Genomic DNA, 24,728 nt, shown 5'->3' on the forward strand with positions numbered 1-24,728 from the left:
AAAAGTCTGCTCTCTCCAGTCAAAGGACCAGGAAAGGGGCACAAGCAAGACAGAAAACTTTTTTTTTATAAGATTTTATTTATTTATCCATGAGAGACACAGAGAAAGAGACAGAGACATAGGCAGAGGAGAAGCAGGCTCCCTACAGGGAGCCCGATGGGGGACGCAATCCCAGGACCCCAGGATTACTACCTGAGCCGAAGGCAGATGCTCAACCACTGGGCCACCCAGGCGCCCAAGACAGAAAACTTAGACAATAATGGATCTAGTCCAGTCAAACTCCAAAAATCCCAAACAAACAAAATTATATCCCAGCCCCATCAGCAAAGACTGAATGGGAACCTACACTTGCCCCTTTGCTAGGCATAATAAGGCAGCCCCTTCCCCACCAGAGTGATACCCAACGTGTAGTGGGGAGCTGGGACTTTTATCCCCACCTGATGGTAATGAGGCTCAACTCCTGCATATCCGGGGAGGTCCCTTAGGGAACATGAACTCCCAAATCCATCTGTTGGGAACAAGAGGCTCTCCCTGCCCTTGCTAGGGTGATGTCAGAGGAGGCACAGGGGAGAAACAGGACTGGCACCACCACTCATGATAAGGCAGCTCCCCCACCTGCAGGGTCAGAGGAGGCCACAGAGTGCCAGCGGGGAAGCAGTACTGCATTTTTCAAGTGATGGGGTTGGGGGGGGGAGAACTGTCACCCCAGAATTCTATAGCCAGCGAAAGTCCTTCAGGAATAAAGAGAAAAGGGACACCTGGGTGGCTCAGCTGTTGAGTGTCTACCTTCGGGTCCGGGCATGATCCTGGGATCTGAGATAGAGTCTTACTTCAGGCTCCCTGCAAGGAACCTGCTTCTCCCTCTGCCTGTGTCTCTGCCTCTCTCTCTCTGTGTCTCATGAATAAATAAATAAATCTTTTTTTTAATAAATCTTTTTTTAAAAAAAGGAATAAAGGGAAAATAAAGACATTCTCAGATGAAAGAAAATTAAGGAATTTACTGCAAGCTGACTTGCCCTAAAATAATGGCTAATGGAAGTTATAAAACAACAACAACAACAAAAATGGTAAAAGAAGGAATCTGAGAACATCAGGAGGAAAGAACGAACAATGGAAAGAGTAAAAGTATGGGTAATGGATCCCTGGGTGGCGCAGCGGTTTAGTGCCTGCCTTTGGCCCAGGGCACGATCCTGGAGACCCGGGATCGAGTCCCACATCGGGCTCCCGGTGCATGGAACCTGCTTTTCCCTCTGCCTGTGTCTCTGCCTCTCTCTCTCTCTGTGTGACTATCATAAATAAATAAAAATTAAAAAAAAAAAAGAAATTCTAAAAGTATGGGTAAATACAATAAAACTTCCTTCCCTTCATACGTTTTATAAGTTAAGTTTGATGGTTAAGGCAAAAATTATAACTAATATGGTTACCAATATTTATAGAGGGAATAAAGACAATTTTAGGAGGGAGGGAGGGAGGGAGAAGGACTCAAAAGGAGGTAATATTTCCATACTTCACTACAACTATACTTCACCAGACCATGGTAAGTTATATGTACATATTGTAACACTCAGACAAAACACTAGAAAATCTGGACAAAGAAATACACTAACAAACAAAATTGATCAATCACAATTGAATTGAATTAAAAAAAAAAAAAAGCTCAGTTAACCCTGAGGTAAGCAGGGGGAAAAACAGAAAACCAGAACAACAAACAAAAACAAAAAAATAAGATGTCAGACTTACGCCCTAATAATCAATAATACATTACACAGTCTAAATACATCCATTAAAAGATAGAGACAGGCAGAACAGATATTTAAAAATGACTCAATTAGATGTCACATAAAGAAACTCACTTCAAACATAATGATATGGACAGGTTGACAGAAAAAGAATGAAACCAGATATACTATGCAAACACTAACCAAAGAAGGCAAGAGGGCACCTGGGTGACTCAGTCAGTTAAGCATCTGCCTTCAGCTTGGGTTGTGATGCCAGGACCCTGGGATTGGACCCCACATTGGGCGCCCTGCTCAGTGGGGAGACAGTTTATCCCTCTCGCTCGGCCTCTCCCTCTGACTTGTGCTCTCTTTCTTTCAAATAAATAAATAAAATCTAAAAACAAAAGCAAGCAAGAGACCTATATTAATAGCAGACAAAGTATTTCAAAGCAAAGAAAATCCTCAGTTACAGACAGGGATATAACAGTGATAGAAGAGTCAATACACTAAGAAGACATAGAAATTTTAAATGTGTATGCACCAAACAACTGAGATGCAAAATATATAAAGTAAAATAATGATAGAACTGAAAGGAGAAATGAACATATTCACAATTACAGTTGAAGGCTTCAACATCTCTCTCTCTCTCTCAGCTGATAGAAAACTAGACAGAAAGCACAGATACAGAAGAACTCAAAAATACCACTAACCAGCAGAATCTAATCAGTATTTATAGAACACTCAACAATGGCAGAATATACATTGTTTTCAAATGCTCATGGAGCATATATGAAGATAGGCCATATCCTGAGACATAAATCAAACCTCAATAAATTTAAAAGAATTGAAACCATACAGAATGTGCCTACCAATCAATGGAATCAAACTAGAAATCAAAAATAGAAAGATGACAGGAAATCAGCAAACAACTGGAAACTAAACAACACATTCTCATTAATCCATGGGTCAAAGAGGAATTCTCAAGAGAAATTTAAAAATACATGGATATTAGTGAAAAAAAAAGGTGTCCAAATTTGTGGGACACAGCTGTGCTGAGAAGAGAATTTATGGCACTACATACCAAAGAGGAAAACTCTCAATAAGTTACATTCTCATTTAAGGAATCTAGAAAAAGAAGAGCAAAATAAACCTAAAGCAAAAGGAAGAGAAAAATAAAGAACAGAAATTAATGAAATGGAAAAACAGAAAAGAGAATCAATGAAATGAGCTCATTCTTTGAAAAGATCGATAAAACTGATAAACCTCTAATAAGATTGATATTAAAAAAAGAGAACACAAATTACTGACATCAAGAATGAAAGAGAAGTTTCACTGCAGACCCTGCAGTCAGGTGGAGTCCTGCACTGAACCCGTAGCCCTTTTTACCAAGCCTCCCAATGTCATCCTTATCATCTGGATTTTAACCTCTGACAGCTCTGTATATCCCCTGAGCTGATTCCACCCCCCTCCCTTTCCAAGCTCTCCCTATAGTGTACCGTAAACAACCCCCCCCCTTGGTCTCAGCCTCTACCATGAATATTCCCTTTACCTTCTTGGAAGCCTGGCTTCTTCTATTTGCAACAGGAAATACTTTCTTTTTTTTTTTTTTAAGATTTTATTTATTTATTCATGAGAGACACACAGAGAGAGGCAGGTAGAGACACACAGGCAGAAGGAGAAGCAGGCTCCATGCAGGGAGCCCGAAGCGGGACTGGATCCCGGCACCGTAGGATCACGCCCTGAGCCGAAGGCAGATGCTCAACCTCTGAGCCACCCAGGCGTCCCAGGAAATACTTTTGATTCATTAAGTATATTCCCCGCTACTATAAAAGTAACAAGGAAATACAAAATTATACACAATTTAGGAAAGAGTAATATAATTTTAAAAAGTAAATCAGCATAATGTCATCACCCAGAAACCATGACAGACAACTTTCTGTACAGTTTTATCTTAACAGTTTAAAAATATACACATAGGGATGCCTAGGTGGTTCAGCGGTTGAACATCTGCCTTCTGCTCAGGGCATGATCCTGGGGTCTTGGGATCCAGTCCCCCATGGGGGCTCCCTTCGAGAAGTCTGCTTCTCCCTCTGTTCGTGTCTCTGCCTCTCTCTGTGCCTCTTATGAATAAATTAATAAAATCTTTAAAAAATAATAAAAATATTCACATAGAAAATCCAGGGTTCTCACTGCATGCAGTTTGGTAGTCCTTTTTTTTTTTTTTTTAATCTACTATTACATATAAAAAGCTACAGGATGTTCCTTCCCTTTAGGGTGTACCATGCATTAACCATTGCCAGTTCCCATTTGAGCTGTTTTCCAATTTTTCTCAAGTTAGCTGACTCTGATAAACATACGTCTTTCATTTGTATCTAATTATCTTCTTCAGAGAAACTCCTTGAAATCATTGGGACAAAGGAAATGAACTTGTTAAAACTTTTTTCTTAAATCACAGAAAACGGAAGTCTTTATCATCAGATTCTACTCCATAGAAAGCCTGGGGTGGCTTCATCCCAGTCTGAATCAGACCTTCTCCATCCAATTCCCTCCCACTACCAAGTTTGCAAACTTAGTAAACTCCTCCCAGCAGCCCGCACCCGCGCCTGCGCACAATCGCCCAAACGCCGGCCTCCAGCCCAAAAGGGAAACTTAAGGACACGCCCCCGAAGCACAACCTCTTTAAATTTTAAAACGAAGGCCTCAGCCAATGAATGTGAAGTTTCTCCCGGAACACGGGGCCCCGCTCACGGCCACGCCCTCCGCCAATTAGGCAGAGGGCTTCTCCGTCTCCCTTCCAATCAGCGCCCAGGATGGAAGTTACTCACGTAAGGTACGTAAGGCAAGCGACCAATAGGAGCTGATTTTGGGGGAGGGCTCCGCCAATGGCAGGAGCACTCGGAGAGCGCGGGAGCTTTTCCACCGCAGCTCCTGAGGGAAGCGGTGAATGGCGCTGGTTCTCTGAAGCGAGGCCCGCGGCTGGAGCTCCGGGGCTGCGGCGCGGGCGCCATGGCCTGCTGTCACAACGTGATGCTGCTGCTGGACACCGCGGGCGGTGCCGCCGGCCGGAGCTCAGTCCGGCGGGCAGCCCTGCGCCTCCTCACCTACCTGAGTTGCCGGTTCGGCCTGGCCAGGGTCCGCTGGGCCTTCAAGTTCTTCGACTCTCAGGGGGCGCGGGGCCGGCAGTCCCGCGTGTCTGACTTCCGTGAACTGGGGGCCCGCTCCTGGGAGGACTTCGAGGAGGAGCTGGACGCCAGGCTCGGGGCCGGCGCCCACGGCGCCCACCTGCCGGGCCCCGCGCCCAGGGCCAGCCACACGCACGGCGCCCTGATGGAGACGCTGCTGGACTACCAGTGGGACCGGCCCGAGATCACGTCGCCCACGAAGCCGATCCTTCGCAGCAGCGGGAGGAGACTGCTGGACGTGGAGGGCGAGGCCAGGGAGGCCGAGGCTGCGCTCGGGGGCTTCGTGAACGCGGTCTTCCTGCTGGCTCCCTGTCCGCATTCGCAGAGGGAGCTGCTGCAGTTCGTGTCCGGCTGCGAGGCCCAGGCCCAGCGCCTGCCGCCTCCCCCGAGGCAGGTGATGGAGAAGCTGCTGCCCAAGAGAGTCCAGGAAGTCATGATCGCCCGAAAAATCACCTTGTACTGGCTGGATACCACCGAGTGGCCTAAGGTAAGTTCGCGGTGAGCTCTGACTTGGCGCGCGGTGTCCTGCTGGCTGACCGGGACCTGGCGGTGTCTCCGCAGAGGCGGGGAGACCCAGAACGAGACTAGCACGACCAGCATGTGTCTCCTTCAGAAGGAGAGTCCTGTGATTACGAACTGGGACGATAGGTAAGTAGATCCTTGGTACATCCTAAGGTCAGCATTTAAGGTCCTTCATAATTTGGGTCCTGTCTGCCTTCCCCGGTTCTACTTTTCCTACGAATCCTCCAGCATATTATTATTATTATTATTATTTGGGTCCTGTCTGCCTTCCCCGGTTCTACTTTTCCTACGAATCCTCCAGCATATTATTATTATTATTATTATTATTATTATTATTGTTGTTGTTATTATTATTTTAAGATTGTATTCATGAGAGAGAGAGAAAGAGAGAAAAAAGCAGGCTCCATGCAGGGAGCCCGAAGGAGGATTCGATCCCGGGACTCCAGGATCACGCCCTGGGCTGAAGGCAGGTGCTAAACCGCTGAGCCACCCAGGGATTCCCCCTCCAGCATATTATTGAAGCATCCTCTAGTCGTTCAACAAATCTTGACTGCTTGTTCTGTCTTACCAGTCACCCTGAATGCCAGCGCTCACTCTGCTATGCCTGTTTAAACTCCTCTCTAGCCTTGCCCCGTGGCAACTACTCAGCCTCAACTGAATTTCCATGCACTTTTGTGGCACCTACCCTTTCCGGGTTATAGGTTCCAATTGTGCAAATCGCCTTTCATTTAGTCTAAAATACCTCAAAGGCAGGTACACACACACACCTTTGTATTCCCTGCAGATGCATGTCGCTGAACATTGTAAGTGGAATGAATTTGGGTACTTACAATGGTAAATGGCTCATTTGGATCTTTATTGAGCCAGTAGGACCTCTGCTTCCGTTAAATACACAGAGATAAATATGTACTTTTACCCTTAGCATTTTCCTTCTGTCATCTTCATTTAGTGAACAAATAGTCATTGAGAGGGACGCCTGGGTGGCTCAGTGGTTGAGTGTCTGCCTTCAGCTCAGGTGGTGATCCTGGGGTCCTGGGCTCGAGTGCCAAATGGGGCTACTTGCAGGGAGCCTGCTTCTCCCTCTGCCTATGTCTCTGCCTCTCTCTGTATCTCTCAAGTATAAATAAATAAAATCTTAGAAAAAAAAATCATTGAGAAGCCATTACATCCAGTGCCCACTATACTGTTAGAGCTGTGGAGGGGTGTGGTGGTCAGCTGAGGTGGTTTACCTTCTAGTGAGGAAGATACATTAAACAGATAAGAATAAACAGGTGAGCAGGAAAAGGTAGAAGGGTGGGGGACTGTTGTATAAAGGGTCGGGAGTGCTCTATGAGCAGAGGAGGTGACAGAGGAGGAACAGGAAGGTTGGGAAAGAACATTCCAGGCAAAGAGCAGGTATAAAAATTTGAACTGGAAATAAGCTTAGTTTGTTTCAGAAAGCACATGTCCTTTTCTAGACAGTAAAAGTGCGCAGTTTCTTCTAATTGCTGGGCAGTGGCTTAACCAGGTCAAATAAGTGGGCATGTGTTTCCACTTATTGGAAACACATGTCATTAAACTAGGAGTGGGTTAAATTGCAAGATTACAAATGGAAAATGAGCAGGTACCTAAAGAATGATAATACAATGTTAAAATTTCCAACATGCTTTCACACACAAAGCTCAAAAAAGACATCGTAAATCCAAAATAAGGCAGCAGTGGCTTGTCAAAGAAAAAGAACAAAGGTCTTCAAGGTGATTGTAAACATTTGAGAAAATGGAATTCTAGAACTTAAAATTTGTTAAGGCAACAAATCAAGTTTTGGACATAGTACACAAGACCTAACTGCTTGATTTGGGATAACTGACACCAAGTCACACCAAAAACTTTATTCTGGAATTATATCAGAAACTGGCTAGAAATAAATCTTAGCAGATGGGGCTTGGAGATTTTTCTCCTTTTTCTCTTTTTGGAATAGCATTGCAATAAATAGATTGACCGAATCTTTTTAAAGATCTCTTTCAGTTCTCACATTCTACCATCTGAGGGAATGGGTCCTCTCTGAGGCTTTCCTTCTCACATCTGCTATGTTGTTTCCCCTAAGAAAATGCCTATCAAACTTTTCTGGGATTTTTTTTTTCTGGTTAAGATTCATCTTTTCCTATTTGGAAAGCCTCTGCCCAGCCACACTAGAGACAAAAGGGAGCTTTAGTTTCTGTCCTTGGAGACCTCTTGCTATAAGGAGTAGAGAAAAATCCATGTCCTGTCTTGTGGAGCTCACAGTCTGGGAAACAACTGGAGGAAATAGAACGTGGACTCAGCCTAGGGGAGGAGGGATCCAAGCACAGGACTCTTGCAGGATAAAAGGGAGCATGGGAGATCACTGGCACGCTTTTGACTTTATGCCTCTCATTTATTCACCCATTTATTACATATTTGCTAGATGTGCTGGATGTACCATTAGTGAACCAGACACGTGTAGTTCCTGCTCTCTTGGAGTTTATAGTCTTTTTTTTTTTTTTTTTTAAGATTTTTTTTTTTTTAAGTAGTCTCTGCTTTTTTTTTTTAAGTAGTCTCTGCGCCCAACGTGGGGCTTGAACTTAACCCTGGTATCAAGAATCAGATGCTCTACTGACTGAGCCAGCCAGGTGCCCCTGAATTTATAGTGTTGTGGACATTTATAAGTCTCCAAATTTTAAACTATCACTAAGATTTTCCTCTCACTTAATCTGCAATATGCATAGAAGTGAAAAATGTAACTGTATTCTATATACTGATTTTTTTAATCCTGTGCATATATTACTTCTCATCAAAAGTTGATATCTTTTCAACTCTTATTAAAACTTTACCTTTCAGCTGATGAGCAAAAAAAAAAAAAAAATTTTTTTTTCCCTGGATGTCCTCTAGCCAGAATTTCTAACAACTTCAACAAATTTTTTGTTTCTCTTCGGCAGAAAATCCTTCCTAATCAGGATCTCTGGTAGATGAGCCAGCTTACTGTTGTCCCCCATAGCAATGAACACAGGCAAGGACATATGAATGGTTAACAGGACATATTAATTGATTAATTTCTAAACTGGCATGCATAGCTGAAACAAAAGTTTTACAATATATTGTTTATCTACACTGTGAGATATTTTCTTTTGGGCTCTTATACTTTCTATTCTGTTTTTTTGTTTGTTTTGTTTTTGTTTTTGTTTTTTGCTGTTGATCCTTAGCCAATTGATCCATCAAAGGGTCATGACCCCTGTTTTAAAAACACTATCCAAAATGGTTCTTGGATCAGTTTGTCCTTGTCTTGCTGTGATCTTTAGCACTCTTATGCCCCTTTTTAAACTTGAATAAAGGAAAAGTTTGGAGATGACTGGAAGACCTTACATTCCATAGCAACTTATGGTTTACAGTTGTTAACTCCTGTAGAGTAGGTAAACCAGCATAATAGCTGTATTTTGGAGTAGATGCACTTCCATCATGTTCCCATATTACTTGAATATTGTCATGTTATATTGTGCTGTTAAATATTTCATATTATTGCTGTTTTACTCATTCCATCCCCAACTTTAAGATTTTAGAAGACAGGACTGGGTCTTGCTAATCCATGGTCTATAAAAGTTTGTTAAAAGAAAATTGAACACTTTGCAGTGAGGAAATAAAGACTGGCTTTTACAGAGAAAGCAGGATTTGAGCTAGATTACCCAAGTTGGAGAAGAGGGGGAAAGCACGGGAAACAGAACGAATGAACCAAAGTGTGGAAAATCAGTTAGGTGTGTTCTGGAAACAGTAAATGGTTCAGTGTGCCTGGAAGGTAGTGATGGGTGAGGGAAAGATAATGTCTTTGGAAAGGTTGTTTAGGGCTGGGCTATGCCCAAGAGTTACTTTATCATGGAGGCAGTGGGAAGCCCTTGAAAGTATTTGGAGAAGTAACATGATCAAATTTGTGATTTGGAAGAATACTTAGAACAACATGGAGGACAGATTAGAAGCAGGACACAGACTTCAGCGGCTGTACAGTAAGAATCCAGGCAACAGATGACGAAGGCAGTAGTGAGAGCAGGCTGTACAGTAGCAGGATACTAGCCATTATTTGTGTTTGGCTTAAATACAGTAATTATTTCATTTGATCCTTTAATGTAGATATCAACTTTACTCTCTCCTGCTCTCCCCAAGCTTTATTTGTGGATGCCCCGTTTGTTTATTATTATTTTTTATTATTTATTTTTATGGTGAAAAAATTTAGATTTATAGCCAGCTGGACTCAGTTTAGATGATCCCAATTTTGTTGGCAACATAAAGCATCATAGTCAGGAGCCAGTCGAACATATGCTTTCTTCTCTTCATCAGGCCTGATCAAGGTGTTGACCTTGGCCACATCAATGTCATAGAGCTTCCTCACAGCCTGTTTGATCTGGTGCTTATTGGCCTTGACATCCACATGAACACAAGTGTGTTGTTGTCTTCTATTTTCTTTATGGCTGACTCAGTCAGGGGGAACTTGATGGCGTTGTGATCAAGCTTGTTTCTCCTGGGGGCGCTCTTTCGAGGATATTTGGGCTGCCTTTGGGGACGCAGGGTCTTGGGTCGTAGGAATGTAGGTGCCTTACAAATCTTTTTTTGTGACTGTGCCGCCTTTCAGCACTGCTTTCTTAGCTTTCAAAGCCTTTGCTTTGGCTTCGGTTTTGGGAGGGGCAGGGGCTTCCTTCTTCGCCTTCGGTGCCATCTTCAGTGAAAGGGATTTCCAAGGCTCGTTTCCACGGGCTTATAGAGCTGAGTCTCACCCGGATGCCCCGTTTATAACCACCTGAGGTTCGTTGTCATTTTTATTTTAGTTGTGGGAATCCCCGGACCACGTTGGGTACTGGACAATGTGTGAACTGCTCCACCTTGTAGGAGGCACTATCTTACCCTCCGAAACTTTCAGCCAGGATTGTGCAAAAGCTGGGAAAATACTGCTCGGTGGTGAAAAAAACCGGTCAACTGAATCTCCCCTCTCTTCATGGATTTCAATTCTGCCACCTGATGCCACTTTAAACTGTTTGCTCTATAATTCTCCTGCATACGAAGCCTCATTTCCACGGACTGAAGGAACGTTATTTCTCCCTCTTGAAGGTAACCAGATACTCTTTTGGGAGGGACGCTTTATGGTCTCAGGCATGTTGATTTCTTCAAGGCAAGTCCATGCTTTTCACTTCTTTAGAGTTTCCCACAGTCTAGGCACTCAGTGAATGCTTATAATCAAGATGTCTGTGCAGGATCAGGTACCACAGGAAAGTGTTAAACACAGGCACAGGATAACTACCAGCCCACCTATAAAAAGAACTAGCAAGTGATTTTTAAAGAATTTCCCAGCTATTGCAAAGAAGGTAATATTGTTCAGGTGCCTAAGCAAAGGGGTGGCAAGATTTCCTGCCTCATAGACGAGACTGATAAATTGAAGACCACAGAGAAGCAATGATTGATGAAGAGAAGAAACAATAAATTAGTAAACAGTTTGTAAAAATGGTGCTCGTTACCATGTTAGACTTCATAAATTTGTTTTACTGTATGATCTACTGTATAGTGAATCTTCTTTCTGAATCCCATATTCACACAGGAGTCCTACCATATAGAGTTGTATACATAAAACTATGTTATATATTATGTGCAGTTTAAGGAAATCTCAAGAGTAGTTTGTGTAAGCAGTTTTGTCATAATCTTTAGAATTTAACATTCTCATAAGATGTGATATATTGTATTTATGAATTCAAGAAGCAATAATGTCTTTTTTTTAATAAGTAATGAGCATTGCTTAAATATTTATTTCTAAGGCATAATTATTGAGAAGTGCTGGCATTTAGTTGTACCCTCACTGTCCGTTCATTTATAGCTCTTCCTGTAGAATGAAATGCACTTGCTATACTAGCCTGTTGGCAGTAGAATGAGGGTTGAAGTGTGAAATGACAATACTAGTACCACAACTGACAATCTCATTTTTTTCTTACTATTAAATCTGTTTTTAGTAACTATTACATTAAAATTTTAATATTCTTTATTTCTAATAGGGAAAGAGATTCAAGAAACATGGACAGTTACTCTAGAGCCCTTGGCCATGCATCAGAGACATTTTCAGAAACCAGTCAGAATTTTTCTAAAAGGCACAGCAAGCCAGTGGTGTCTCCCAGCAAGTAGCAGTTTGGGCACTGATAGCTGGATGCTGCAAAGTCCAGAGGAGAATAAATCAACTCAAAAGATGTTATTTCAGCAGCTGATAAGCAGACTGACTGCCGAAGAGGTACACTTGGTAGGTTTCTGGCGCATGCTAAATTCTTCTGGTCTAGAAGCACACTGATGAGGTGAAATTAGTGTGTTTATGAGATGCCAAGGATTGTTCTACAAAACGTAGTTTCAGTGATGCTTGTAGCATCGTGACAATGCTCATTAGTGAAGAAACAGCTTATAAAATTGCCTGTACCTTGATTCCAATGAAGTTAAATTATATTAGCAGGGGGGGAAAAGGTAGTGGACTGAATGGAATGCAAGTATTAGTTTAGGGTGGTGAAATAATGCCTGATTTCTCGTTATTTTGTAAGTGTTCTATTATAAATTTTTATATAATATCATTTTTAAAAAGCCCTACACTGTAAAATTAGATTTAATAGTGTTTACTAGTTATACAAATTTAGAAATGTCTTCTGAAAAATACATACATACTCAGATTTGATTGAAAGGTGATGATTATTTATTTATTTATTTATTTATTTATTTATTTATTTATTTAGTGATGATTATTTTTAAATGACCAGCAAATTTCTTACTTTGTCTTTTGCCTTTGTAACCTCAGAAGGCTTCTGTCTTCTGGATCCCATTGTGAGACATTTAGAGAAGAACTGTATAGTCTCTGAACTGATGTTCTAAGAGTTGTGTGTTCTGATGGGAAGAGCACTTGGGGCAGGAGTCAGGCCGTTTGGGTTGGTCTCAGCTCTGCTGCCCAACCTTGTGATCTGAGTAAATCCCTTAAGTGGTAGTATTGCCTCACGGTTAAGAGCATGGGTTTTGAATTCATATGCACCTGGCTTCTGTGTCTTACTGAGTGACCTGAAAGAGGTTATTGATTCCTCAGCCTTAATTCCTCCTCTGTAAAATGGGTATAATAATCATTTTTACCTCAGAGTGGTTGTGAGGACTCAGTTATAATAAACACATAATAAGTGCTTAGTAAATATTCCTGGTAACCTTAGATTTTTCTTATTTGTAAATTGAGAGATTAGCATTATATGGTCACTAAATTCAATTCTAGCACTAATACCTATCCAGCCTGTCTTTTCCACAGTTTTCTCTTTTATAATAGTAATCATTGGGGGATACTATCTTTTTTTTTTTTTTTTTTTTTTTTTTTACTAAGCTGCATACTTCTTAGCCATAGGTCAATAATCTTCTCAACTAATTAGAACTTCTGATGTAGGTTGCCAGTGTGGACCCTGGTGAAGGCTGGCCCCCCATCACAGGAGTTATTTCCCCCCTCTCTACCAATGCTACAATTCTCACTGTGTTCCGCACTGAGGAAGCTGAATTTCAAAGACATTTTTTCCAGACAGTTGTGGCAGAGAGCTCCCAGGATACAGCTTCCCCTTTTTTTGATGTTATGGATATTGTATTACATCAGATTCACAATTCACTTGAAGATCCAGCTACCTGCGGTAAGCTTTTGAACCAATAACTAAGATACTCCAGGACAGTGGTTTATAGTTTTTTCCACCATCAGAATTTTTTTTCACTGTGCTCTTAGTAAAACCCCAATATCTATTATAAAACAGATAAGAGCAACCTACAGTAATACTTTAGGCAATTTAAATCATCATCGTTTATAGAAATTTTGAAGTGCTTCTGAGGAGTCTAAAAGCTCTGTGAAACTAGTTTGAAATCAACGGTATAAGATGAAACCTGTTTTAATACATTTAATGAAGACTGCATATAAAATTATTATAATTCTGTCTACCTTCCAATTTGTTGAATTGTCACTAATATGATGCAAACTTTATTTATGCTAGGTATATATAAGTATAACCAATTTAATACTTACTTCATTTATTCAGCAGATTTATTGAGGGACTGCTATGGCAGGCACTGTTCTAAATGATGGGAATATCAGAGAACAATATAGACCAGAGTCTCTGTTCTTATATAGTGTACCATTTAGTCAGGGGAAATAGGACAATAAATAAGGAAATTGCATAGTATGTTTGAAAGAGATAAGTGCCATCATAATAAAGCAGGAAAAAAGGAATAGGAAGTGTCGGGTGGGAGGGTTGCAATTTTAAACAATCTTGTTGATAAAGTAGTATTTGAGCAAAGGCTTGAAGGAAGTGGTATGGAGAGAACATTGCTGATAGAGGCAACCCTAAGCACCAAGACTCTGAGAAGGGTGCATGTCTGTTCTGTTTGAGAAATGTGAACAAACCTGCAATTGTGGATTATTGGAGTAGCATTTTTCATAGACAACATAAGCTGATTGGAGTTGGTAGTACGGATGAAGGAAGGTTGTTATTGATGTGGCTTTGTGTGTCCTTTGTAAGAATGCCACCAGTGCGAGGGAGGAGCACTTAAATTCTCCACTTTGGTCCTAATGCCTCTTTTTCTGTCCTTCCTCTCCCATCTCTGCCCTTGTCCCTATAGCTCCTCTTGTTCCAGAGTGGGCCCAACAGGAGCTTGGCCGCACTGATCCCTGGAATGCAGCTGTTGTGGAGAAGTGGTTTCCTTCCTCCAACCTTAGTGGTGCCAGTTCAAGTTTGATGGAGTCATTTTGGTAAAACTTTTTTCTCTGGATATTGATTGATAAAATCAGCTCTCACCTACATATGGGCTTGTTTGTTTAGCATATCACATTTTCTTAGTATTATTTTCAATAATAACATTAAAAACTAATTACAAATGGGCAGCACATTGTTTACTCAGTTTAGAGTTTCAGTTTTACAAGATGAGAGTTCTGGAGATGGTTGGAGGTATCGGTAGCACAACATTAGGAATCTGCTTAATACCCCTGAACTGTGTACTTAAAAGGGATTGGATGGAATGTATTCATGGGATGTATATTTTACCACAATAAAAAAAAAAATTGGAAAAAATTAATTACAAAAATAAAATGCTCTCATTATGAAAGTCAGAAAATATTTAGTATTAAATCTCAGTAAAAATGAAAAATAATACATTTGTTATGCAGCTAAGTTTATATGTAAAGGAAGATTTATAGAGCTTAAACTATCTTTTAAGGAAGAAAAGTTAAAAAATCAATTAACTAAGGTTTCAGTACAGGAAATAACGCAAGAGAATAGTAAACCCAAAAAACAAGACAGTAATAAAGATAAGAAAAATATGAATCACAGAAACAGTAGAAATCAACAAACCTAAATTGATTCCTTGAGAAGCCAAGTAAAATAATCTATAACAAAATCGAGCAATTTTCTTTTTTTAAAGACACAAACCATACTAGAAATGTAGAAGAGGGGTGCCTGGGTGACTTGGTTAAGCTACTAACTCTTGATTTTGGCTTAGGTGTTAATCTTGGGGTAATGGGATTGAGTCCACATGCGGCTCTGTGCTTGGTAGTGAGTCTGCTTGAGATTCTCTTTTTCCCCCTGCCCTCTATCCCCTGGGTGCACTCTCTCTAAAATAAGGAAATAAATCATAAAAAAAAAAAAAGAAAGAAATCTAAAAGATAAAGCAGAAATTAAAAAAATAGTATTAAGAGATAAAGTAAAGATTTATTTTTGCTATAGAGATAACCATTTGTTCAAACTCCATTTGCTAAAAAATACTCTTTTGCTCACTGAATTACTGTGGTACCTTTGTCAGAATCCATTCACCACCATCTTATAGGTCTATTTCTGAAAAGAATCTAGTCCAGAAATTGTTAATATCACATTATCTGGAGTACTGTAATCAGGTAGTCTTAGTCCTTGCAACTTTGTTTTGTTTTCAGAATTGCTTTGACTATACTAGATCCTTTGCATTTCACTGTAAATTATAGAATTAGTTTGTTAATTTCCACCAGAAAAGCTTACTGGGATTTTTGACCAAGAGTGCACTGAGTCTATAGGTCAATTTGGAAATAATTGACTTAATAAGAAGTCTTCTGATTCATGAACACAGTACAACTCAAAAGGGCTAAGACAGAACAGGTGCTTTTTCCCCTCTATGATAGCAGTATTTACCGTAAAGTTCTAATGAGTAAGGCAGTGTGGTATTGGTGCAGTGATTGACAGAGAAACCCATGCAACCCTAGAGAGCCCCCAAAATGACCCACATTTGTATGGGAGCTTGGTAAATGACAGAGGCAGAATTATAAATCTGGGAAAGAATAGACTGTTTAATAAATGGCGGTGTGGCAATTGGCTCTCCAGAAGAAAAAAGATAAAAATTAGATTTCTACTTCACAGCATACACAATGATAAATTCCTAATACATTTTTAAAAACAAATGTGAAAACTTGAAAGTTGTAGGAAGGGCATAGAACTTACTTGAAAAAAATAATAATGCTCAGTTTAGGCAAATCAAAATGAAAACTCCAATAAGAAAAACCCCACAAGATTCTATCTTATACCCATTAGATTGTCCCAGGTCAATAATTCTGATCTAGCACACAGAAAAATAAGAACACTGTGGATGATAGGATTGTAAACGGTTGCAACCATTTCAGAGAGCAGTTTGTATTCCTAGTGGAGCAGAAACATTACATACTGACAACCAGCAATTCCACCTGTATGTGTTTCTGTTAAAGAAGTATTTGTACAAATGAGAGAGATACACTCAGTTGTTCATTGCCAGTCATTCAAAGTGAAAAAGTGGAAAGAACCAGCTGTGTCTCAGTGGGAAGTGGATAAACAAACTATGGTTATATGATAAAATATTATAGATTAGTAAACTGAATAAACTAGAGCTGTTTATATGCTCATGAGAAATATGTGGAGTACAGACAGAAAATTGCAAATTGATGTATGATATTTTTAAAAACTTAGAATGTATAATAGCAATTATGTTGGCTTTGATACATAAGTATGCCTCTATAAAAGACACACGGGTCTAGGAAACCTCTGGAAAGAAGGTATGGGAAAAGATTGGGACTTTTCTATGTATAATGTGTAATTTCATTAAAACAATCTGAAATAAAAGGGTAAATTGTTAGCAAGTATTTAGTCTTGCTGAGGGGTACATATCTAATAATGCTTTCTCTACTTTTCTGTGTATTTGAAAAGTTCAGAAGTTCTAAAAAATTAACAGAAAGAAAAACCCCTCAGTAAAAGGCAATCCCAGCACACTTAGGGACAATCAGTCTGCTTTAGATCTGCTGCACATGTGAACCCGAGGGTCCCAGCAGATTCAAGTAATGTCACCATAACTCTCCTCTAAATCAAATCATATCACAAAATGGAAGATAGTGAAATACAAGTAATACGTTTTGAAAGTTGGGTGAGTTTCCTAGTTTGCTTAGTGACTGATAGTAGCCCTAGACAGAAAAGCATTTAATAACCAATTATCCCCTCTGCCCCACTTCTCCCTTTCTCATCAATCCCAAATTAGTTTATACTATGATGTGAAAGAATTATTTATTTATTTATTTATTTATTTATTTATTTATTTATTTAAGATTTTATTTATTCATGATAGAGAGAGAGAGAGAGAGAGAGAGAGGCAGAGACACAGGCAGAGGGAGAAACAGGCTCCATGCCAGGAGCCTGATGCGGGACTCGATCCTGAGACTCCAGGATCATGCCCTGGGCCAAAGGCAGACGCTAAACCACTGAGCCACCCAGGGATCCCTGAAAGAATTCTTTAGATGCTGCTGTGACACTTATTATACTGTTATGTCATCTTATACTTTAATGTTTGGACACTGAGTAAAAAATAACTGGAATAGTTTCATTAGACGTATACCTGAGGACATTAAGAATCTTATTAATAGGGACACCTGGGTGGTTCAATCAGTTAAGTGTCTGACTCTTGGTTTCGGCTCAGGTCATGCTCTCACCATTGTGGGATTGAGCCCTGTGTCAGGCTCTGTGCTTATTGTGGAGTCTGCTTCAGATTCTCTCTCTCTCTCAAATAAATATATAAAATCTTTAATCTTATTAATAAAGCTGTCAGTACCACATGTAATGATTACTGATTTTAAGAACAGATATTTTTTGTTCCTGAGTCTGTTTATTTTTAAATATTTATTTATTTTAAAGATTTTATTTATTCATGAGAGACACACAGAGAGAGGCAGAGGGAGAAGCAGGCACCCTGCAGGGAGCCCGATGTGGGACTTGGTCCCAGGACCCAGGGATCATGACCTAAGCAGAAGGCAGACACTCAAACCACTGAGCCATCCAGGCCGCCCCCCCTCGACCCCCCACCTGCGTGTTTAAATCCTGAGAAGAGACCTACATTTCCCTCCTGAGAAGATATTGTTTTGTTTTTGTTTTTGTTTTTGTTTTTGTTTTTGTTTTGAGAAGATATATTTTTGAAGACTTCTTGTGCAGACATCTTTTGATTAGCTTTTAAAAGGATAATGCATTATTAAAGCATTTTGGAAAAACCAGAATTTCAGCTTTATACTAGACCTCTTGCCTTCTTCATAGGTTACTACAGGCTGCCTCATCTAATAAGGAAGAGTCTTCCAAAACTGAAAATGAATTAACGTGTTGCCTGTCGGAGCTCTACCAAAGAAAGTCTCGGGAGGAATCCAGTGTATCCAATCAGGAAGACAGCAAAAAGAAACGTATGCACACAGACTTTTTCTTGAGGCAGTCTTTTTTGAGTGTGTATGTTTTAGAAGACTGGCGTTCCCTGAAATGAGGTTGAAATGGTAACTGAATAAGAGAAGGATGAGTTCTTACATTTCAAATTTGAGAATGATTATGTTAATACAAAAGTGATGTTAAAAATTGCCCATAATTCTACCTTCTTAATAAACCATTTCGATTTTTACTTATAACAGAAATATAAATACAACTTTGTGTGCTACTCATAAATACTAATCTGCTGCCTTGCCTTTTTAGTTACTATTTCACTTCATTGTGTCACGAAATTTATGAAATTCTTACATTATTGAGCAGATTGTTTTCAGTTTTTGTTATTATAAATAATACCGTAGTGTACATCATGCATATGATTTATTCGTTGAGCGGCTTCATTAGAATAAGTTGTCAGGGTCAAAAAGTGGGAAAAAGTAGCTTTTGATGAAGACTGCTCAGTGGCCCTTCAGAAGCTTCCTCACAACTCTGACCATGAGGGATCACTGAAATGGAGCTGTTTGGCATTTACCTTACTGAAAATCATCTGATCCTATTGCAGTGTTTAGTTCCTAAACTTCAGTTTATTTTATTTTATTTTTTTATTTATTTTTTTTTTTATTTACTTATGATAGTCACAGAGAGAGAGAGAGGCAGAGACACAGGCAGAGGGAGAAGCAGGCTCCATGCAGCGGGAGCCCGACGTGGGATTCGATCCTGGGTCTCCAGGATCGCGCCCTGGGCCAAAGGCAGGCGCTAAACCGCTGCGCCACCCAGGGATCCCTCTAAACTTCAGTTTAAAGAAGAACTTTCTACTCTATATTGTAGCTACAAAGAGTTGGAAGAACCACCTAATTCAGATCATCCTTAAGGGATATACTTTATTTCAGTATTTTTTCACAGAATATTAAATCTGAATTAAAGTGGCTCCTAATTCTGCAGAAGTAAAAGCTATTTTACTCTTCATCCCATGATGCTGTTTCCATAGGTGGGGTCCCTCGTACTCCAGTGAGGCAGAAGATGAATACCATGTGCCGCTCCTTAAAGATGTTGAATGTTGCAAGGCTGAATGTAAAGGCTCAGAAGTTGTGTCCAGATGGCAGTCCAGATGCAGCTGGGGAGAAGGGGAGTCGAAGGACAGCAGATAAACTGGAAAACCGAGGAAGGATACTAAGAAGCTCTAAGCCTAAAGGTATTCCTCAATTCCATTGCTTTTGGGTGTTTAAGGCCATGTTTGCTCTTTCATACCCTCAATTTTTTATAAGTTTTGATCCTGTCTCTCAATTAACGAATGTTTATCAAATGTCTGCTGCATCCCCCAAAGTGTGTTATGGGGAATACGATAAAAGTAAGGTTGTGTCCTGTTCTCAGTTTATCCCAACCACAAAGATGATAATGATAATTCATATGTGTAGACATATACGCACACAGACATGTATAAAATACATAGTAAACTAATGAACGTAATACATAAGAAAGCCAAGAATCTACAACAGGAAAGACTTGCTTGTTGGGGAAGTAAAGACAGTAAGAGTTGAGAATGGGAAGGTCAGCCTTGGGCTGGAGCAGGTTGAGGAAGTTTCTGAAGAGTCAGTGGAGCCTAGGCTAGACGTTGAGGAGAGAGCAGAGTTGAGATGACAGGAACATAAGAGACAGTGTGCCAGATGGGGAATAGGCATATGCCAAAGTCACAAGAGGGGCCATGGCATGGCCGTAGAATAAATGGTTAAAGAAGCTTTATACATTTAGGAATAAAGAGAAAGGGAAAAACTTTGTGATTGCTGTAGGGTATTGCAATCTTTGAGAATTGGGAGGAAGAATTTCATCCAGTAATGTTAATTTTCCTATTCTTTATTTCTTTTCTAAAAAATGGATAGAATTGCAGTGGGTTTCTCATTCTCAGGGCGCCTTCTTAGTTAACGCTGCCAGAGCCAGTCCTGTGAGAGGACTTGTAAAGATAGCTTATGGACCTTGAGCAGTAACTGCACAATGTCACCTTTGATATCTTTTGAGAATTCTGGAATAAAATTTTTCTGCTCCTTGAAAGTTTTGGTCTTTCTTTTCTTTTTTTTTTTTTGCCTGTGGAATGCTAGATTCATAGATGATCATCAGTTTGAATGAGACAGAGCATCTTTAATGAGCTAGTAGAAGTATTTGAGGATGTGGATGGTCCATTCAAGGGGGAGCAAAATTAATAGCACTCAAGACCATGTGCTATAATTAACACAGTTTCTGGACTAGATTCTGAGCATAAATAGAACTGTCTGACAGTGGCACATTGGCTTTTGACAAAGGTGCCCCAGTAATTTAGTGGGCAAAGGATAATCTTTTCAGCAAATGTGCTGAAATAAATGAGTGCCTTTATGGAGAAAATGAACTTCAACCTTGCCTCTTACTAGTTATTTCAAATGTTTTCTCTATTTTTTTCATTTTAATATTGCTTATTTATGCTTTCCCTTGTTCAGAATGGCTCAGTGTTACTATTGGTTTCTGTATTTGGCTTTTCAGAGAATCATTTTTTTGTTTCTGTTGACATCTCTTGTTTCTTATTTTTTTTCCTATTTTTGTTCCTATATTTATCATTGCCTTCATTTTGAGGGCTTATCGTAACTCATGTCATTTCTTGGGTTGGACCCTCAGCTAATTGGTTTTTATTTTTTCTTTGTTGAAAGATTACTTAAGTCTATGAATTTTCCTTTAAGTATAAATTTAACTGCATTATATAAGTTTGCCATATTCTGCTTTCATTGATACTCTCAATATTTCCTGACACATATAATGTAAGGAAATTTCTTAATCCAATCTGATAGTTTCTACCTTTTACCCAGCAAGTGTATTTGTAAAATAAATGTTTATAATTACTGATAAGCTTGGATAGTATTTGGTGTCTTATTTTGTACTTTCTAAAGTTTTTTTCCTTTTTAGCAGGCTATGGGATTAAGTTTTGTTTATTCCTCTTTTTTCTTTCTGTTAGGTTTGGAGGTTATATAGTTATTGTGGGTTTTTTTAAAGATTTTATATTTAAGTAGTCTCTACACCCAGAGTGGGGCTCAAACTCACATCTGTCTGATCAAGAGTTGCATGCTCCACCAACTGAGCCAGCCAGGCACCCCTATAGTTTATTTTCCGTTAATGGTTATCCTTAAATTTATAACATGCACACTTGATTTGCAAAGCGTTAAAATGACCATCTCTGTAATTGCTCAGCCTCTACACTATTGACGTTTTGGGTGGGATCATTCTCTGTTGTGGGGGCTGTCCTTTGTGCTAGGAGATATTGAGCAGCGTCCCTGGGTCTCTGGCCTCTGCTCACTAGATGCCAGGAGCATCCACCTCCCCAGTCTGGCAACCCAAACAAAGCCAGGTGTCCCCCAGGAGGCAAAATTTTAGTTGACAACCACTGGCTTAAATAGTACAATGACTTCAGTTGGATGTCATGATCAGTTTGGTTGTTTTTTTCACAGATTTTAAAACGGAAGAGGACCTCCTATCTTACATACATGAAAATTACCAAAAGACTGTGGCTGCAGGAGAAATCACATTGCATTCATGTGCTCGGAATATGATCTCAACCATTAAAGCGTTCCTAAAGTCCAAGGGCACCAAGGAATTAGAAGTAAGAGAGTATGGATGCTGCTGTCATAGATGGAATGGTTGGTTGCTCACTGGTGGGTTTGGTTCACTTGTCCTGGGAAGTGACTATTATGTGATGTGTGGTTCACAAGTAAGATTAAGCAAGAGGGTGAACATAAGTCCAGACCTTGGAAGGTGGACATGGTGAAACTGGTAAGACAGAAACTCAGGAACCAGGCCAGGTGAGTGGTAATAACATGTACTTGTTTTCTAACGAAATCTCTGTCCTCCACTGCATGATAGCTGTATCAAGCCAATGGTTCTTCTCCAGAGTCACTTAGAACATTCTTTTAAAATGCTGGTGCCTGGCTTCCTCAAGACCAACTGAAACAGATCTCTGGGGCTTGGGTCCTGGGCATAGGAACTTATAAAAAGCTTGCTAGATGATTCTTTTGCACAGAGAGTGTTGCACACTACTGGTTTAGACTGTAGTATCATTGTCTTTATTCATGGTTAGTGGTGAAAGCCAGCTGCCTCTTCTAAAATGGATAGGAGGGGCAGCCTGGGTGGCTCAGCGGTTAAGCGCTGCTTTCTGCCCAGGGCATGATTCTGGAGACCCAGGATTGAGTCCCATGTCCGGCTCCCTGCATGGAGCCTGCTTCTCCCTCTGCCTGTCTCTCTGCCTCTCTCTCTCTGTGTCTCTCATGAATAAATAAATAAAATCTTTTTAAAAAAATAAATAAAATAAATGGATAGGAGTTGTTTAATCCTTAATTACTTTTTTAAAAGTAGGCTCCATGCCCAGTGCAGGGCTTGAACTCACAACCTTGAGATCAAGAGTTGGATGCTCCACCAACTGAGCCATCCAGATTCCCCTATAGTCCTTAGATTTCTCAGTTACTCTGTTAGGGATTTTTTTTTTTTTTTTTTTAAAGAAAGGTCAGATATGTAGGCTTGTTGTATGTATCCCTCATCCCTTTCTTTTTTTCTTTTTCTTTTTTTCTTTCTTTTTTATTTTATTCTAAGAATTTTATTTATTCTTTTTTTTTTATTTTTTTATTTATTTATGATAGTCACACACACACACACAGAGGCAGAGACACAGGCAGAGGGAGAAGCAGGCTCCATGCACCGGGAGCCCAACGTGGGATTCGATCCTGGGTCTCCAGGATCGGAGCCCAACGTGGGATTCGATCCTGGGTCTCCAGGATCGCGCACTGGGCCAAAGGCAGGCGCCAAACCGCTGCGCCACCCAGGGATCCCCAGTATTTTATTTATTCTTGAAAGACACAGAGAAATAGACATAGGCAGAAGGAGAAGCAGGTTCCCTGTGGGGAGCCCAATGTGGGACTTGATCCCAGGATCCCAGGATCATGACCTGAGCCAAAGCAGATGCTCAACCACTGATCCACTCAGATGCCCTCCAATGCCCCTTTCTCTTAAATACTTCTTACCGTATTCCTTTTGAAGATATGAAAGAATGTTTCTTTTTCTTTCTTTTTTTTTTTTAAGAATTTATTTATTTAGTGAGAACATATGAGTGGAAGGGGAGGGAGAGAATATCAAGCAGACTGCATCAAGTACGGAGCCCAATGTGGGGCTCGATCCCACAACCCCGAGATCAAGACCTGAGCTGAGACCAGGAGTTGGATGGCTCAACTGACTGAGCCACCCAGGTGCCCCAGATACTCATTTCACTATTTTCCATTCAAGTGAAATAAGGAAGCAATTCGTAAGGGAATGTACTTCCCTTCTTAGGGCATTAATCAGTTGTGAAATAAATTAGAAATAATAAGTAACACAATATTCTCTTGTGTAATAATTTTGTATTTTCAGATGACCTGCCTGAATCAAGTAAAAAATAGCCTCTTAAAAACTAGCAAAAGTCTTCGACAGAATCTAGGGGGAAAACTGGATGAAGATAAAGTCAGAGAGTAAGTAACTACCTTGATTTATTTACTTGTTTTTTTACTGTCACTCCAAAACAGCTCCAAGATTTACTTGGATGAATTTTAAATTGATTGATGAATTGATAAATAAATACATCAAACTAGATTGCCAGTTGCTCATTAAGGCTTTTTGTGGCTGATTCTTTGTGGTGTTCTGATGTGTAGTTTGAGTTACCTATTTACCTAATAACCATATCATCATTTGGAGAAAGCAGTGGCTCTTCTTCTTGGTTGTTGGTTCTTATGTAAAGAGATCTTTGCTTAAGGAAGGAGCTTTTAGTAAAATGACACTCAAGATATATAAAACCAAGTACTTTTTTCTGTCGAGGTGCCAGCTTCAGGTATTTCTTCGTTTGGAGCTGTGTCTGCAGTGCCCTTCTATACATGAAAGCATCGTTGAGATGGAGCAGGTGGTGAAGGAGGCAAGTATATAACTTAGTGACGCTGGAAATAAGCCTGAAAGCTTCCCTGCAGAAAGCATGGTAATTTTCAAATATCTTCTTCAGGTGACAGACTTGCTGCGCATGGTGTGTTTAACTGAGGATTCAGCATACCTAGCAAAGTTCCTGGAAGAAATTTTGGGATTGTGAGTTTGATGACTACTAGCTTTAGAACAGTTTTACCTGGAACTACATGTGGTATTATGTGAGAATTATGGAATTGTAAAGGCTGTTTCTCATGTCATAAAGATGAGGGATGGAACAGGAAGGGTGGAACGGTGACTGTTGCATATTTAACCAATCTATTCCATAGGTATATTGACTCCATCCCGAAGACACTTGGAAATCTTTATGACAGCCTAGGGTTTATGATTCCTCAGAAGCTGGCTGGTGTCCTTCCTCTAGATTTTTTCAGTGATGACTCCGTGACACAGGAGAACATATCACCCCTCCTTTCTGTGCCTCTTCTGTCAAGTGCTCATAAGTCAGTGTTGGGTGGCACTGAATTTGATCAGTTGGAAGAGCTTCGTACCAGGTCAGCTAAGAAGAGAAGGTAGGAGCTCAAGGAATTGAGGGAATTACCTGCACTTTTGTAGTTCTGACAGAGGGCGGTTGGCTT

At 40.2% G+C, this 24,728-nt stretch overlaps 1 protein-coding gene across 3 annotated transcripts in view; it reads left to right on the plus strand.

Moving 5' to 3' along the window:
- Nucleotides 1–4,630: 4,630 nt before the first annotated feature.
- The window catches only part of TICRR (TOPBP1 interacting checkpoint and replication regulator), a 45,368-nt gene continuing 25,270 nt past the window's right edge, over nucleotides 4,631–24,728 (plus strand). For 2 of the 3 annotated variants that reach the window (XM_072799769.1, XM_072799773.1), the window contains exons 1-12: nucleotides 4,632–5,387; nucleotides 10,228–10,507; nucleotides 11,440–11,678; nucleotides 12,840–13,074; nucleotides 14,051–14,180; nucleotides 17,995–18,134; nucleotides 19,136–19,339; nucleotides 21,612–21,763; nucleotides 23,557–23,654; nucleotides 23,998–24,091; nucleotides 24,176–24,255; nucleotides 24,423–24,662. In XM_072799769.1, the coding sequence (XP_072655870.1) occupies nucleotides 4,725–5,387; nucleotides 10,228–10,507; nucleotides 11,440–11,678; nucleotides 12,840–13,074; nucleotides 14,051–14,180; nucleotides 17,995–18,134; nucleotides 19,136–19,339; nucleotides 21,612–21,763; nucleotides 23,557–23,654; nucleotides 23,998–24,091; nucleotides 24,176–24,255; nucleotides 24,423–24,662 (2,555 nt within the window). In that variant the 5' untranslated portion in view covers nucleotides 4,632–4,724. Of the gene's footprint in view, nucleotides 5,388–10,227; nucleotides 10,508–11,439; nucleotides 11,679–12,839; nucleotides 13,075–14,050; nucleotides 14,181–17,994; nucleotides 18,135–19,135; nucleotides 19,340–21,611; nucleotides 21,764–23,556; nucleotides 23,655–23,997; nucleotides 24,092–24,175; nucleotides 24,256–24,422; nucleotides 24,663–24,728 lie in introns of all 3 variants that reach the window. The other variant, XM_072799771.1, reaches the window with a different exon arrangement.

The sequence above is a fragment of the Canis lupus genome, chromosome 2, assembly GCF_048164855.1.
Source record: "Canis lupus baileyi chromosome 2, mCanLup2.hap1, whole genome shotgun sequence".
Classification (NCBI taxonomy): Eukaryota; Metazoa; Chordata; class Mammalia; order Carnivora; family Canidae; genus Canis; species Canis lupus.